At 42.0% G+C, this 13818-nt stretch overlaps 1 protein-coding gene across 2 annotated transcripts in view; it reads right to left on the bottom strand.

The window, feature by feature from the left end:
* The window catches only part of neurl4 (neuralized E3 ubiquitin protein ligase 4), a 134583-nt gene that overhangs the window by 92735 nt on the left and 28030 nt on the right, over positions 1-13818 (bottom strand). For both annotated transcript variants that reach the window (XM_063048849.1, XM_063048850.1), the window contains exons 3-4: positions 8149-8414; positions 1725-1836 (exon numbers count right to left, since the gene is read on the bottom strand). In XM_063048849.1, the coding sequence (XP_062904919.1) occupies positions 1725-1836; positions 8149-8414 (378 nt within the window). The remainder of the gene's footprint in view (positions 1-1724; positions 1837-8148; positions 8415-13818) is intronic.

Below are 13818 nucleotides of genomic sequence, written 5' to 3'. Positions count from 1 at the left end.
AATGTTCCCACAACCTACGGACTCACTTTCAAGGACTCTTCATCTCATGTTCTCAATATTTATTGTTTAATTATTATTATTTCTTTCTTTTTGTATCAGAGTTTGTTGTCTTTAGTTGTCTGGTTGAATACCCAAGTTGGTGTGACCATTCGTTGATTCTGTAACGGTTATTATCTTATTAAGGATTTATTGTGAATGCCCGCAGGAAAATGAATCTCAGGGTTGTATATGGTGACATATATGTACTTCGATAACAAATTTACTTTGAACCAGGTATCTTCGGCAAATCATCCCCATGGCAACCCTGTCACTCCACATCAGAAATATTTCCATGTCCTTGTTATCCCTTCCCGAACATGCTAACTCGTTTTTACTTTCCTAGATTTGGCAAAATGCCTTCAAACTGAAACATTAACTCTGCTTCTCTCTCCACGGATGCTGTCTGACCTAATAAGTTTTTCCAGCAGTCTACTTTTATTTCAAGCTTCTAGCACTTTATTTGATCTTTCAGCACTTCATACCAGTAATCAATAGTTACTCAATGACCTCAACATCATGGAGGGTCAAAGTCCAAAGTAAATTTTATCATCCAGGTACATATCTGTCACCACATATAACACTGAGATTACTTTTCCTGGATATGTACTCAGCAAATGTATAGAAAGTAAATATAACAGGATCAATAAAAGATCAACCAGAGTGCAGAAGACAGCAAACCGTGCAAATGCAAATATGAATAAACAGCAATAAATGAGAACATGAGATAATGAGAAAGAGTCTTTAAAGCCTGCTATACTGTAGGCATTTCATTTTAGCAGTTTTCTGTAAAGCCGTCTGTCCGGTTGGTAGAATGTTTTGGCTAAAGATATGGGCCATGTTGTTCAATTTAGGAATGTTGTGTTAGCCAATCAGGATGGTGGGACCAGGAGAAGGTTCTAGAGAGAGCTGAGTGGACAGAGATCTCTGATGAACAGGGGTCAGGTGTGTGGTCAGTTGGCAGGAGATGCGGAGAGAAGATCGAGACGCTCTGACAGAAAGACACTATTGCAAGGAGTGCTTCACGAGATGAAGGAATCCAAAATGGGAAGTTCTAATGGCCCTTTTAATGTTTTTCCTTTCTTTGCTTTCCCTTAACAACTGCTTGATAAAGCTGAAATTGGACAATATACTTTCTTTATAATTTTATGCTGATGTATCTGTCATTTCTTGGTCACCGGTAATTCTGTATGGGCAGTATTTACACAGCATTCACTCAAATTGAGATTCCATTAATCTGAACATCCCAACTTTCCTGTTTGGTTGAACCCCAAAACATACTGACCCGAGACGTATATTGTTTATGAAAGGTGGCCTTCTCCCACTGAGTCATGGCTGTTAGCAAAGTCAGCTAATGAGCCCGGTGAGAGGATTACAAGTCCTTAATGTGAGATCATTAGTTGTGAGAACATCCCAATGGACGGGCAAGTGAGTGCAGTTATCACTTTTATTCAAGAACCTTATGGTTGAACTTTGTGGTGTGAATCCTGAGGCTCTTGTACCTTCTACCTGATGACAGCAGCGAGAGAAAAGCATGGCCTGGGTGGTGAGGATCTCTGATGATGCCTGCTGCTTCCCTGCGAAAGTGCTTCATGCAGGCGTGCTCAATGGTTGGGAGGGCTTTACTGGTGCAAGGTCTTACAACTTACGACTCATAACTAAACAGTTTCAAGGCAGGATCTCCTGACCTGATCGGAGATTGGTCATTGTTGCCGGGTAGTCCAAGTTATTTGGATTATGCACGGTGATGCCAATCTCAATGGACCCAGACCACTTGTCAACCAGCTTGTCAATCCGGATCTGTGGCATGGATAAAAAAAAAAGCATGTAGAGAGAAGTCTTACAGATTTCTTTGCAAAAATTTAAGTAGATATAAACATTTTGTAATCTATAATATGTAAGTAAAACATATTTGAAAAACAGTGAATTCCAGTTAATTGGGATGTACTGGAACCACATTTTGGCCCAATTAAGCAGCTTCCCCAATTAGACAAGGTTTCTAAGAAATAGGTAAAAAGGTATGAAAATGAAACTATCGTTTAACTAAAAAATTGTGTTTAAATGAAACCAATGCTACTGCCGTACTATAAAACTGTGTATTAGTTATTGACTGAGGAATTCATCCTGTGTACGCTGCTTCTGTGAATGTCCAGGGAGGGGTAGCACCTCTGGTGTCGTGTCCATTCTGGGGCGGCTCACTCCACTTTTGTCTCTACTGAACACTCAGACCTGATCTGTGGTTCCAAACAATAGTAGGTACATCCCGCTCCACCACTTCGACAGGCGGCAGGCGGGCTAAACCAGGTGAGGGTAGCGAGTGGGCCTCATACCCCGGTGAGAGACCCAGCACGTGAAGTCAGCTCCAGTGCACTGGAAGGATTGGATCTACAGTGACATCCAACAGCCAGGAAGGTGGTTCTGCAATGCTCCGTGGAGAGCGAAGAGCATGGCGAGGCACAGAAGTAGTCATGATCAATCACTGCAGCCAAGCAAGACCCCAGTTTGTGATGACTACTTGTACCACTGGACCTGGACTTCCGAGGCCGAAAGAGTGGAATTGCCCCAAGCTTTTTTTTTAAACTTTAAAATCTCTCCCACACAAGTTTCACTGTCACCGTTGGACGCAACGCACAACCAACACATTGCTGTGTTCTTCTGATTGACGGTAAATGAAGAAAATAATGGACTGTCTTCATACAATGCCTTTGATGACAGCATCCATCAAATCTTCATTTTCGTTGTAACATTCAAGATAATTATCGATATCTTCAAATTCTTCATAGTTCCCAACTTGCAGAAGTAGTGAAATAGTTTCCTTTTCACTCCTGGCCGTTTCTGGCATCTCCAAGTCTGAATGCTTGAAATAGCAGTGAGCAAAATAATTCTAAATAGTTTTACTGTTTATTTCTCGCTATACCACTGCTTCAGCTAGGGTATTCCTCCTTCCAAAGGAGTGCTGGAAACAGATTCTCACAACTTTCAATAACTATCTAGACAAGCACATGAATTGCCAAGACACAGAGGCTCCTGCCAAATGGTGGATGTGGGATATATAGATGAAAGGAATTGACCTGGCTGTGCTTATAGCCTGTTTCTGTGCTTTACGACTCTATGACCGTATCTTGATAATGACATGTTCATTTTGAAGTCTGACCTACAACCTGAAGAACAAGAGTATATCCAGAGCCAAATTTTATTACCCTATTGGAATTCATGTAAACAGTAAAGCTTCAGCCTTGGGCAGAATGCCATGGGGGAATCATGGTAGGTTCAGAGGTGACATGGAGTAATAGGACAACAATTCTGATACCATTAGGCACAAAGGACCACAGTGTACTTTATGTTCCAAGATGTCAGTTTGTTGTGATTTTGATATGAACCACAATTTTAAGACAATAAAATACAGGACCAGAATTAAGCCATTTGAACCATTGAGTCCGTTCTGCCATTTCATCATGGCAGATCCATTTCCCTTCAACCCCAATCCCTTTGCGCCCTGACTAATCAAGAATCTATCAAACTCTGACTTAAATATACCCAATGACTTGGCCTCCACAGCCACCTGTGGCAATGAAGTCCACATATTCACCACACTCTGGCTAAAGAAATTCCTCCTCATCTCTGTTCTAAAAGGACACCCCTCTATTCTGAGGGTAGCAGATACCAACAGAATCAACAAACTCATTCATAAGGCCAGTGATGTTGTGGGGATGGAACTGGACTCTCTTACGGTGGTGTCTGAAAAGAGGATGCTGTCCAAGTTGCATGCCATCTTGGACAATGTCTTCCATCCACTACATAATATACTGGTTGGGCACAGGAGTACATTCAGCCAGAGACTCATTCCACCGAGATGCAACACAGAGCGTCATAAAAAGTCATTCCTGCCTGTGGCCATCAAACTTTACAACTCCTCCCTTGGAGGGTCAGACACCCTGAGCCAATAGGCTGGTCCTGGACTTTTTTCCTGGTATAATTTACATATTACTATTTAATTATTTATGGTTTTATTACTATTTAATTATTTATGGTACAACTGTAACGAAAACCAATTTCCCCCAGGATCAATAAAGTATGACTATGACTGTGTCTTCTGGTCTTAAACTCCAATATTATAGGAAACATCCTCTCCACATCCACTCTATCAAGGTCTTTCAACATTCGATAGGTTTCAATGAGGTCACCCCTCATTCTTCTGAATTCCAGAGAGAAAGAGAGCACAGTGGTGACAAAAGGGTTAATGATGGGTTATAAAGAAGCTGATTTATAAGGAAAGGTTGAAAAGAGAATCATTTACAAAGTTGTACAAAGCAGAAACATGTCTTTCAGCTCAGCATGTCCATGACAATCTTTTTGCTATAAAAGTGTTGCGCTAATCGCTATGGTACTGTAGTGCACTAAGAGCCTTAATATTTAGGCTCTTAAGTAGATGAAGTGTATCTACACAAACACCATCTTCTACACCTGGGTGGCGCGGCTCGGTAGGCTGGAAGGGTTTGTTCCTCGTTGTATCTCAAAATAAAATAAATACGATAAGCTGTGTCCTTGATCTTACAATCTAACTCATTTCGATCTTGCACCTTGTTTACCTGCACTGTATATTCTCTGTAGCTGTTACACTTTATTCTGCAATCTGTTATTGTTCTACCTTGATCTACCTCAATGCTGTGTAATTATCTGTTCTGTATGAACAGTATGCAAGACGAGCCTTTCACTGTATCTCAGTACATGTAACCATAATAAACCAATCCCAATTCCTCTCGAAGATATCAACTACCGTGCAGAAAAAAACTTTCCCTTCAAATTCTCTTTAAAATTCCTTCCTCTTACTTTAATACTATGCTGTCTTGCTTGAGGACTGAGACTCTGAAACTCCTATCAAATTTTCATCTCTTTCCACTAAGTGTCTCCGTAATAGCTAGTTCAGGAGTGGCATAAAAACATTGTTGACACAGTATGCAGTGCTGCCCCGATATTCTTTAAACCCATGAATAATAAAGACACATAATGTTTATCTTTACTGCCAAATGAAGCAGTGAATGATCCTTTTACAACCTGAGAGCAGTGACACACACAAAATGCTGATGGAACTGAGCAGGCCAGGCGGCATCAAGTCTCGATCCGAAATGTCGACAGTCCTGCCGAAGGGTCTCGGCCAAAAACATCAACTGTACTTTTTCCCCCCCCCCCCCACAGATGCTGCCTGGTCTGCTGAGTTCCCCCAGTATTTTGTGTGTGTTGCTTGGATTTCTAGCATCTGCAGTTTTTCTCGTTTGTGAAAGCAGTGAGATGTTCCAATGACATCTCCCTCATTCTTCTTCTAAACCATTAATAAATTCTAAATAGCTTCTCTGAAGAACTTTGCCTATTTCAATCTGTTATATTTTATTGTAACTAATCAATGATAATTTCTGCTCAGAATAAACGAGGTATGCGAGTGGATTTTTTTTTTAAAAAGCAGAGTTTTATTTTATTTAAACACATCATGGTAATTACAGTGGAGCAAAGGCAAATGCAGAGGCAGAGGGACGAATTGGCCAGATTTGATAAAAGAACACTGGCAGGAATGATGCAGAGCAGCAATGGCTGGAATTCCTGCAAGCAATTCTGAAAGCACAGGATATATACATCTCAAAGAGGAAGAAGTATTCCAAAGGAAAGATGACACAACCGTGGCTAACAAGAGAAATCAGAGCCAATATACAAGCCAACGAGAGGGCATATAATAGACCAAAAATTAGTGGCAAGTTAGAGGATTGCGAAGCTTTTAAAAACCAACAAAAGGCAACTAAAATGTCATTAAAGTAAAGATAGAATGCAAAAGCAAGCTAACTAATAATATTAAATAGGTTACCAAAAGTTTCTTCAGATACATTAAGTGTAAAAGAGAGGTGAGAGTGGATATTGGACCACTGGAAAACTATGCTGGAGAGGTAATAATGGGAGAAAATGAAATGGCGGATGAACTGAATAAGTATTTTGCATCAGTCTTCACTGTGGAAGATACTCGCAGTATGGTGGAAGTTCCAGGTGTCAGGGGTCATGAAGTGTGTGAAGTTATCATAACCAGAGAGAAGGTTCTTGGGAAACTGAAAGATGAAGGTAGATAAGTCACCTGGATCAGATGGTGTACACCCCAGAGTTCTGAAAGAGGTAGCTGAAGAGATTGTGGAGACATTAGTAATGATCTTTCATGAATCATTAGATTCTGGAATGGTTCAGAAAGACAGGAAAATTACAAATGTCACTCCACTCTTCAAGAAAGGATAGAGGCAGAAGAAAGGAAACAATAGGCCAGTTAGTCTGACCGCAGTAGTTTGATGTTAGAGTTGATCATTAAGGATGAGATCTCAGGGTACGTGGAGGCATATGATAAAATAGGCCATAGTCAGCATGGTTTCCTCAAGGGAAAACCTTGCCTGACAAATCAGTCGGAATTCTTTGAAGAAATAACAAGCAAGATCAACAAAGAAGAATCAGTTGATGTTGTGTACTTGGACTTTCAGAAGGCCTTTGACAAGGTGCTACACGAGGCTGCTTAACAAGCTATGAGCCCATGGTATTATGAAAGATTCTAGCATGGATAAAGCAGTGGCTGATTGGCAAGAGACAAAGAGTGGGAATAAAGGGAGCCTTTTTTGGCTGCCAGTGACTAGTGGTGTTCCACAGGGGTCTGTATTGGAATCAATTCTTGTCAATGATTTGGATGATGGAACTGGTGGCTTTGTTGAAGTGTTTGCAGATGATATGAAGTTAGGTAGAAAGGCAAGGTAGTTTTGAGGAAGTAGAGAGGCTACAGAAGGACAAACAGATTAGGAGAATGGGCAAAGAAATGGCAGGTGGAATAGTGTCTGAAAGTGTTCGGTTGGTCATGCACTTTGGTAGAAGAAATGAAAGGGTTGACTATTTTCTAAATGGAGGGAAAATACAAAAAACTGAAGTGCAAATGGACTTGGGTGTCTTTGTGTGGTGAACTGTGAAATTCTTTGCCACAGGCAGCGTGGAGACCAAGTCTTTATGTATATTTAAGGCAGAGGTTGATGGATTCTTGATTGGTCAGGGTATGAAGGGATACAGGTAGAAAGCAGGAGAATGGGGGTGAGAACGAAATGGATCAGCCAAGGTGAAATGGCAGAGCAGATGTGATGGGCCAAATGGTCTAATTCTGATCCTTCAACTTATGGTTTTTGGTAACAGGCCTTTTCAGCCCGTGAGCCCATGTGACAAATTAACTTACTAACCTGTACATCTTTATAATGTGGGAAGAAACCAGAGCACCCACAGAAAACCCATGCAGTCACAGGGAGAACGTGCAAACTTCTCAGAGGCAGCTGCAGAAATTGAAGCCAGGTTCGCTGTCATCGTAATAGCATGATGCTGACTGCTAGGCTACCATTCCTCCCAAGATTATCACAGTTTGGGCACACGCTCTCAAAAGATTCATCACTCCTACCTTAGGGTAGGCTTGGACTAGCCATAAACAATGATCTGTCACTACACCTTGCTGTTATGTGACTGAAGTCACCAGAGAGAAGTGCTGGTAGATATGAAGCAGTCTCTTTATTCGACAAAATGAGATAAAGCCTGAGACCCCTTGTGGTGGAAGGTGGCCTGCCTGACCCAACACTACACACCATTTTATGTGCTAAATATCAAAGGACGATGTGGACAAATCCACATATACGTTTCCTTTGAACTACCTGTAACAGTTTCAAATATCTGCATCTTCCCACTGTCACACCCAAAATAAGAGTTAACTACTGTTGTATCCATGCAATGGGGTGTTGATTGGATTTGTGCATTTGTAGACAATTAGTTAAGTGCCTGTTTCCTGGTCAGTGGTCTGCATGTTACTGTTCTGAGCTGCATTTTCAATGCATATTCAGACCCAAGGCCGGTTGCTGAAGGCACTATTCCCTTTATGCCCAAACCCCCAAAAACTCCAGAACACACCTTGTCCTGACATTCAACCTCTCCCCCCCGCCACCCAAGTGAACAGCAGAAAAGCAGGGCAAGTATGGTTCTGGAGTGACTGAACAGGAATAAGATGATATTGATGAGCAAGTGGCTTGCAGCCCAACAACAGATGGACAATCCCACTGCCAAGCTCACCTCAAACATCTCGTTGTCCCGCAGCGGCCGGTTGGTCATGACCACGCCGTTGTTGAACTCGTCGAGTGGCCGCCTCCTCTCCGCCGTCTTGTTGTTGTTGCTGAGTTTGATGAGGGTGCCGCACTTCTCATGGAAGAGCAGGGCATCGTTGGAGGTGACAGAGCAGCTGTCCAGGGGGCTGCCCAGGCTGACATTCAGCAGGTTGCCGTTGTACGCTGAGAGGATGGCGTTGTTCACAACGTCTGAGAGTTCCATCCCCACAAAACCTGGAATTAGATTTATTAATACATGTATATTGATAAACAAAAAGGTGCTATTTTTATTAATGACCAACACAACCTGAGGCTGTGCTTGGGGCACCACAGGAGTTGCCATGCATTCTGGTGCCAACACAGCATGCCGAAAATGTGTTTTTTTTAAATTATTTTTTAAATTTTGAGATATAGTGCTGAATAGACACATTCAGCCCTTCAAGCTATACTGTCCAGCAATCCCCAACAATTTCATTTAACCCTAACCTAATCACGGAACAATTAACAATGACTAATTAATGCACCCAGTAATCTTTGGACTACAGAAGGTAATCGGAGTACTCAGGGAATTCCATGGGGAGGACGCACAGAGATGCTGAGATTGAACTCTGAATTCCGTCTCCTTGAACTTGCTGGTGTGAGTCCTGAGGCTCTTGTACCTTCTACCTGACAGCAGCAGTGAGAAGACAGCATGGCCTGGGTGGTGAGGATCTCTGATGGATGCTGCTTTCTTGCAACAGTGTTTCATGTAGAAGGGCTCAATGGTGGTGAGGGCTTTACCCGTGATGGACTGGGCCATATCCATTACCTTTTGTAGGATTTTCCATTCAAGGGCATTGGTGTTTCCATACCAGGCTGTGATGCAGATATAAAGACCGAAAGACCTATCTAGTGCTGCACTGTTCTACGTTCTAAGATCAACTTCTAGACATTAAAGATTGAAAGAAGAAGGCATAACATCACTGAAAATAATCTGCAGATGGAGTATGAAAGACACTGAGAGATTGTTTCTTATGGTAAGAGAAACGACAATCACGTGAAAGGATCAGCCGGAGGTGAGGATAAATTTATGTACCCAGACAGTTCTGGACCTGCAACACACATCAAAGTTGCTGGTGAACGCAGCAGGCCAGGCAGCATCTCTAGGAAGAGGGACAGTCGACGTTTCAGGCCGAGACCCTTCGTCAGGACCTTTTGGAACTTTACAATCTGGAAGTTTGATGATGCTCAGAGTTGAGACGGACTGGTTTTGGGGTAACCAAGTAGGAAGTTAAACTTGAGATTTAAAAAACAAAAATCAGAAGAACTGCAAATGCAAAACAAAAAAATTTAAATGCTGGAAACTCTCAGAAGGTCACAGCATCTGTGGTAGGAGAAAAATGGGTTAACATTTTAGGTTAAAGAACCTCCATCAGAATTGAGAAAGAGGAAACAAGTTAGTTTTATGTATTATTTATTGAGATACAGTGCAGAATAGGCTCTTCTGGCCCTTTGAGCCATGCCTCTCAGCAATCTCCAAATTAACCCCAGCCTAATCACGAGAAAATTTACCACGACCTATTAATTTGCCAACCGGTAGGTCTTTGGACTGTGGGAGGAAACCTACACAGTCATGGGGAGAACGTACAAACTCCTTACAGTGGCAGGAATTGAACCCAGGTTGCAGGTGCTATAAAGTGTTGTGCTCACCATTATGCTCTTCCAAGAGGACCACAACCTTGTGGTTTGGAGGCCTGTGTGCCTCAATGACCCAGAGAGCTACGTTGGCTGGAGTCAGGACATTTTTATGCTTTGGCTCTTGGTGGGGTCACCCATGCCAAACAGGCCAAAGGGTGGAGGCCAGACTAAGAGTAGTCCACCGGTCCTCCAGGTTCGTGGGTTCAGCACTGGCCTAGCAACCCTGACTGGTCAAACAAAACTGTTATGGAAATAGCAATGAAGAATCTTTCTACACCTGAGTGCGATGGTTCCCGTGTCCCTGCCTGGGACTTGCATGCCTGGCAGCGGTGGAAGCTGCTGGCTTGATGAAGGAAGCCCTGACCACCCCCAGAGATGGAAGACCTTCAATGCTGTCCTAAGTAGCAGCGGCAGCAGTAAGTAGTAACCACTTACTCTAACATGCCACCCCAAAGCTACAGACAGAATTGGAGAGGGAATGGATGAGGCAAAGGGAATGCATCCGATGGGGCAGGATCAAGCTGTCATGCAAATAAGATGTGGAACTTACCCAGTTGACAGAAAAAAGGAACATGAATAAAGACTGTAAACAAAAGTAGTCAGGGAAAACACATCCTGAATTTATTCTGTCCCCTTGTAGAAATTCCTGTTTTATCTGTTGATTGTTTCCAGCAGAAAAACATGACCTCTTGAATTGCAAGATCAAACAAAAGGCAATGCAGTCTGTTTCTGCCTCTAGTTTAGCTCTAAACCGCTCCCTGGAGAGATAGAGGAAGGTTTAGAGTTCTTCCTACATCATGTCTATCACTCAAATTATGCCAGCACAGTTGATGCAGAGTGAAGCTCCAACACCGCTCCGCATCACTGAAATACTAGAAAATACTTTCCTTTTGTTGGATCTGTCATTTTTCTGTTCCTTAGGGTTCTTCTGGAGGTCAAAAATGGCAAGAAGTTTTAATTCTTAATGATTTCAAAGATTAAACAAACATACAAATACTAAGCAAACTAAGCAAAGTGCTGAGAAGCAAAGACGGCAAAGATTAAAAAGCTAAAAAAAATGGCGCCTCTGAAAAATCCATCATCTTTTATAATCCAGATAACACAAAATTCTTTAGATAAGAATAAGACCATCAATGGTTGCACAATTATAACTCGTGGGCAATGTGCTAACACTTAGCCAATGGAAGATGAAAAGGTATATGTAATTGTTATAGTGTCTTCTGCAAGTAAGTGGCGAGGAAAAGTATGAGTTTTAAAAAAGTACAAATTATGATTAAACTATGATTTTAGTCTTACATTAATTCATCTAATACCTTAAAAAAAGTATAAAACGTGCATCCCACCACTCTTCTATATCAGAGTACTTTGAAACCAGCTGCATCATGGACTTAAATGCAAGAAGAAATTCTGTCTCTTTGAGCAGAATAGTTTAAGAACCATTCTGCTCAAAAGAATAGTTTTCGGTCACCTCAACTTCCTCAGCAAGATGCGACTATGCACATCTCATGAGTGAACCCAAGTGGCAGAGACAGGAGGGACTCTCGCTTTAAAATTTGATGGTTAAAATGGATTTCCTGGAACACAATCGGTTCTATGATTGTAATTTCACCAAGGGATGGCAAGAGCATGTTGGAATTAGTTTTTTTTTAATATATACTTTGAGGTATTAGTTGAATTAATGCAAGACTAAGATTGTAGTTTCTTTCTTACTGGTATTTTTAACAAATTCGTACTTTTCACGGTATGTGGTGGTTTGTCCCCACTTACTGGCAGAAGGTGGTATAGCAGTTACATACACCTTTCCACTTTTTTTAATTAGTACTAGCACATGACACGCATTATAATTGTTTTAATTATATAGCCTCTTAACTGGCTTATCTCTATCTGAAGAATTTCTATTACCTCTAGTATAAAGGTAATAGTTGGGTTGATCTTAACAATTTACTTGTAAACGTTTCAACACTAGACGAGGAGCCATCAGTGTGCTGTTGATTGTGATGTGTCCACCAAATGCTTGGCCATTATTTACTTTTCAATCAGCTAATTGGTCAGCATTTTGGAAACTCAGCTGCGATATGGGGAGGAATTCTCATCGCTGATTGGTTGCGTGGCAAACTTCATGCATTGTGGTCTGGAGTTTGCCCATATCGGCTCTTAAACAGGATCGAAGTCTACCTGTCTTCCTACAGATGCTGCCTGGCCTGCTGCGTTCACCAGCAACTTTGATGTGTGTTGCTGTCTGTTTATAGGATTGTTTGTGGAAAACCATGCTTCGAGGAATTCTCTTTCATGCGGCGTGTTTGCTTGCGCCACGATTTTCACTGATGCCCAGTCGATTTTGTGCCCCTCTCGATCTCCATGGGTGGAGACCAGGGAGAATTGGTCACGCTGCTTCACAGCCAGCTGATGCTCAAGAATAATCTTCTCCCAATTTGGCTGGCGTAATATTTGCTGCAGTCCCGCATTGATAAGTGATAGATTTTTCCAAAGGCACTATCTTTTCGAATCGAATCTCTAATTTTGTCTCTCATTTGCCTTGTTACGTTGTATTGTATTTTTGTTTAAACTTTATAAACAATCTTGAAAATCAATGAATCAAAGTTTCTTTCTTATTCCTGAACTCCTAAAAGAAGCCAAGGATTGATAATTACTAAGATCCAACAAGCATAAAACAGGCAATTTGGTCCACTGGGTCTGTACTATCATGATGCCAAATTAAATGAAACCTATCTGCCTGCACATTCAGCTACCCAAATGCCTCAACCTTCACGATCAAGTCCACCTCCACCACTAGCCCAGGCTGCACATTCCAGCCATCTACTACTATCTGTATTGTTTGTGTAAAAAAATACTCTGTGTATCTCCTTTAAGCTTTTCCACCCTTCACCTTAAGTTATAGTCTTTAGTATTTGAGATTCCTACCATGGGAAGAAAAAACTTCTGATTGTCTAAGCCCCTGATAAAAATTGGGGGACCGCTACATTGAGCACCTCCACACCATCCGCCATAAATGGGACTTCCTGGTAGCCAAACATTTTAATTCTGATTCCCATTCCAACATGTTGATCCAAAGCCTCCTCTTGTGCCAAGATGAGGCCACCCTCAGGACGAAAGAGCAACACCTTATATTCCATCTGAGTAGCCTCCAACCAAATGGCTTGAATATTGATTTCTCCTTCCGGTTTAAAAAAAAATTCCCTCCCCCTTCCTCTGTTCCCATCTCTGACCTTTCACTTCTCACCTGCCTATTACTGACCCCAGGTCCCCTCTTCCTTCCCTTTCTCTTACGGTCTACTCTCCTCTCCAGCTGTTGAACGTTCCCGCCCACCTAACTTAGCAACTTCCTTGCTGTCCTCCTTACCCTCCCCCCACCTTTTTATTCTGGCATCTTCCCCCTTCCTTCTCAGTCCTGAAGAAGGGTCTCGGTCTGAAAAGTCCATCATTTACTCTTTTCCATAGATGCTGCCTGATCTGCTGAGTTCCTCCAGCATCTTTTGTGTTGTTATACCTCCGACAATTTTATAAACCTTTACCGGATCAACCTCTACCTCTGAAGTTCCAGTGAAAACAGTCCAGTTTTGTCCAGACTCCCCTAATAGCAAACACTCTCCAATCCAGGTAGCATCCCAGTGAACCTCTTCCACAGCCTCTCCAATGTTGCCACATGCTTCCTGTTATTGACTAAGGAGTGATTATTGACTTCAGGGAAAGGAAACCAAAGGTCCATGAGCCAGTCCTCATCAGGGAATCAGACACGTTAAATTCGTATGTGTTAATATTTTTGGAGGATCTGTCCTGGGCCCAGCACTTACGTGCAATTACGAAGAAAGCATGGTAGTGCCTCTACTTCCTTCGGAGTTTGCAGAGATTTGGCATGACATCTAAAACTTTGACAGACTTCTGTTGATGTGTAGTGGATAGTATATTAACTGACTGCATCAGAGCCTGGTATGGAAACACC

This window comes from Mobula hypostoma, chromosome 5, assembly GCF_963921235.1.
Source record: "Mobula hypostoma chromosome 5, sMobHyp1.1, whole genome shotgun sequence".
Lineage (NCBI taxonomy): Eukaryota > Metazoa > Chordata > Chondrichthyes > Myliobatiformes > Myliobatidae > Mobula > Mobula hypostoma.
This window is presented reverse-complemented; position numbering and strand designations above follow the sequence as displayed.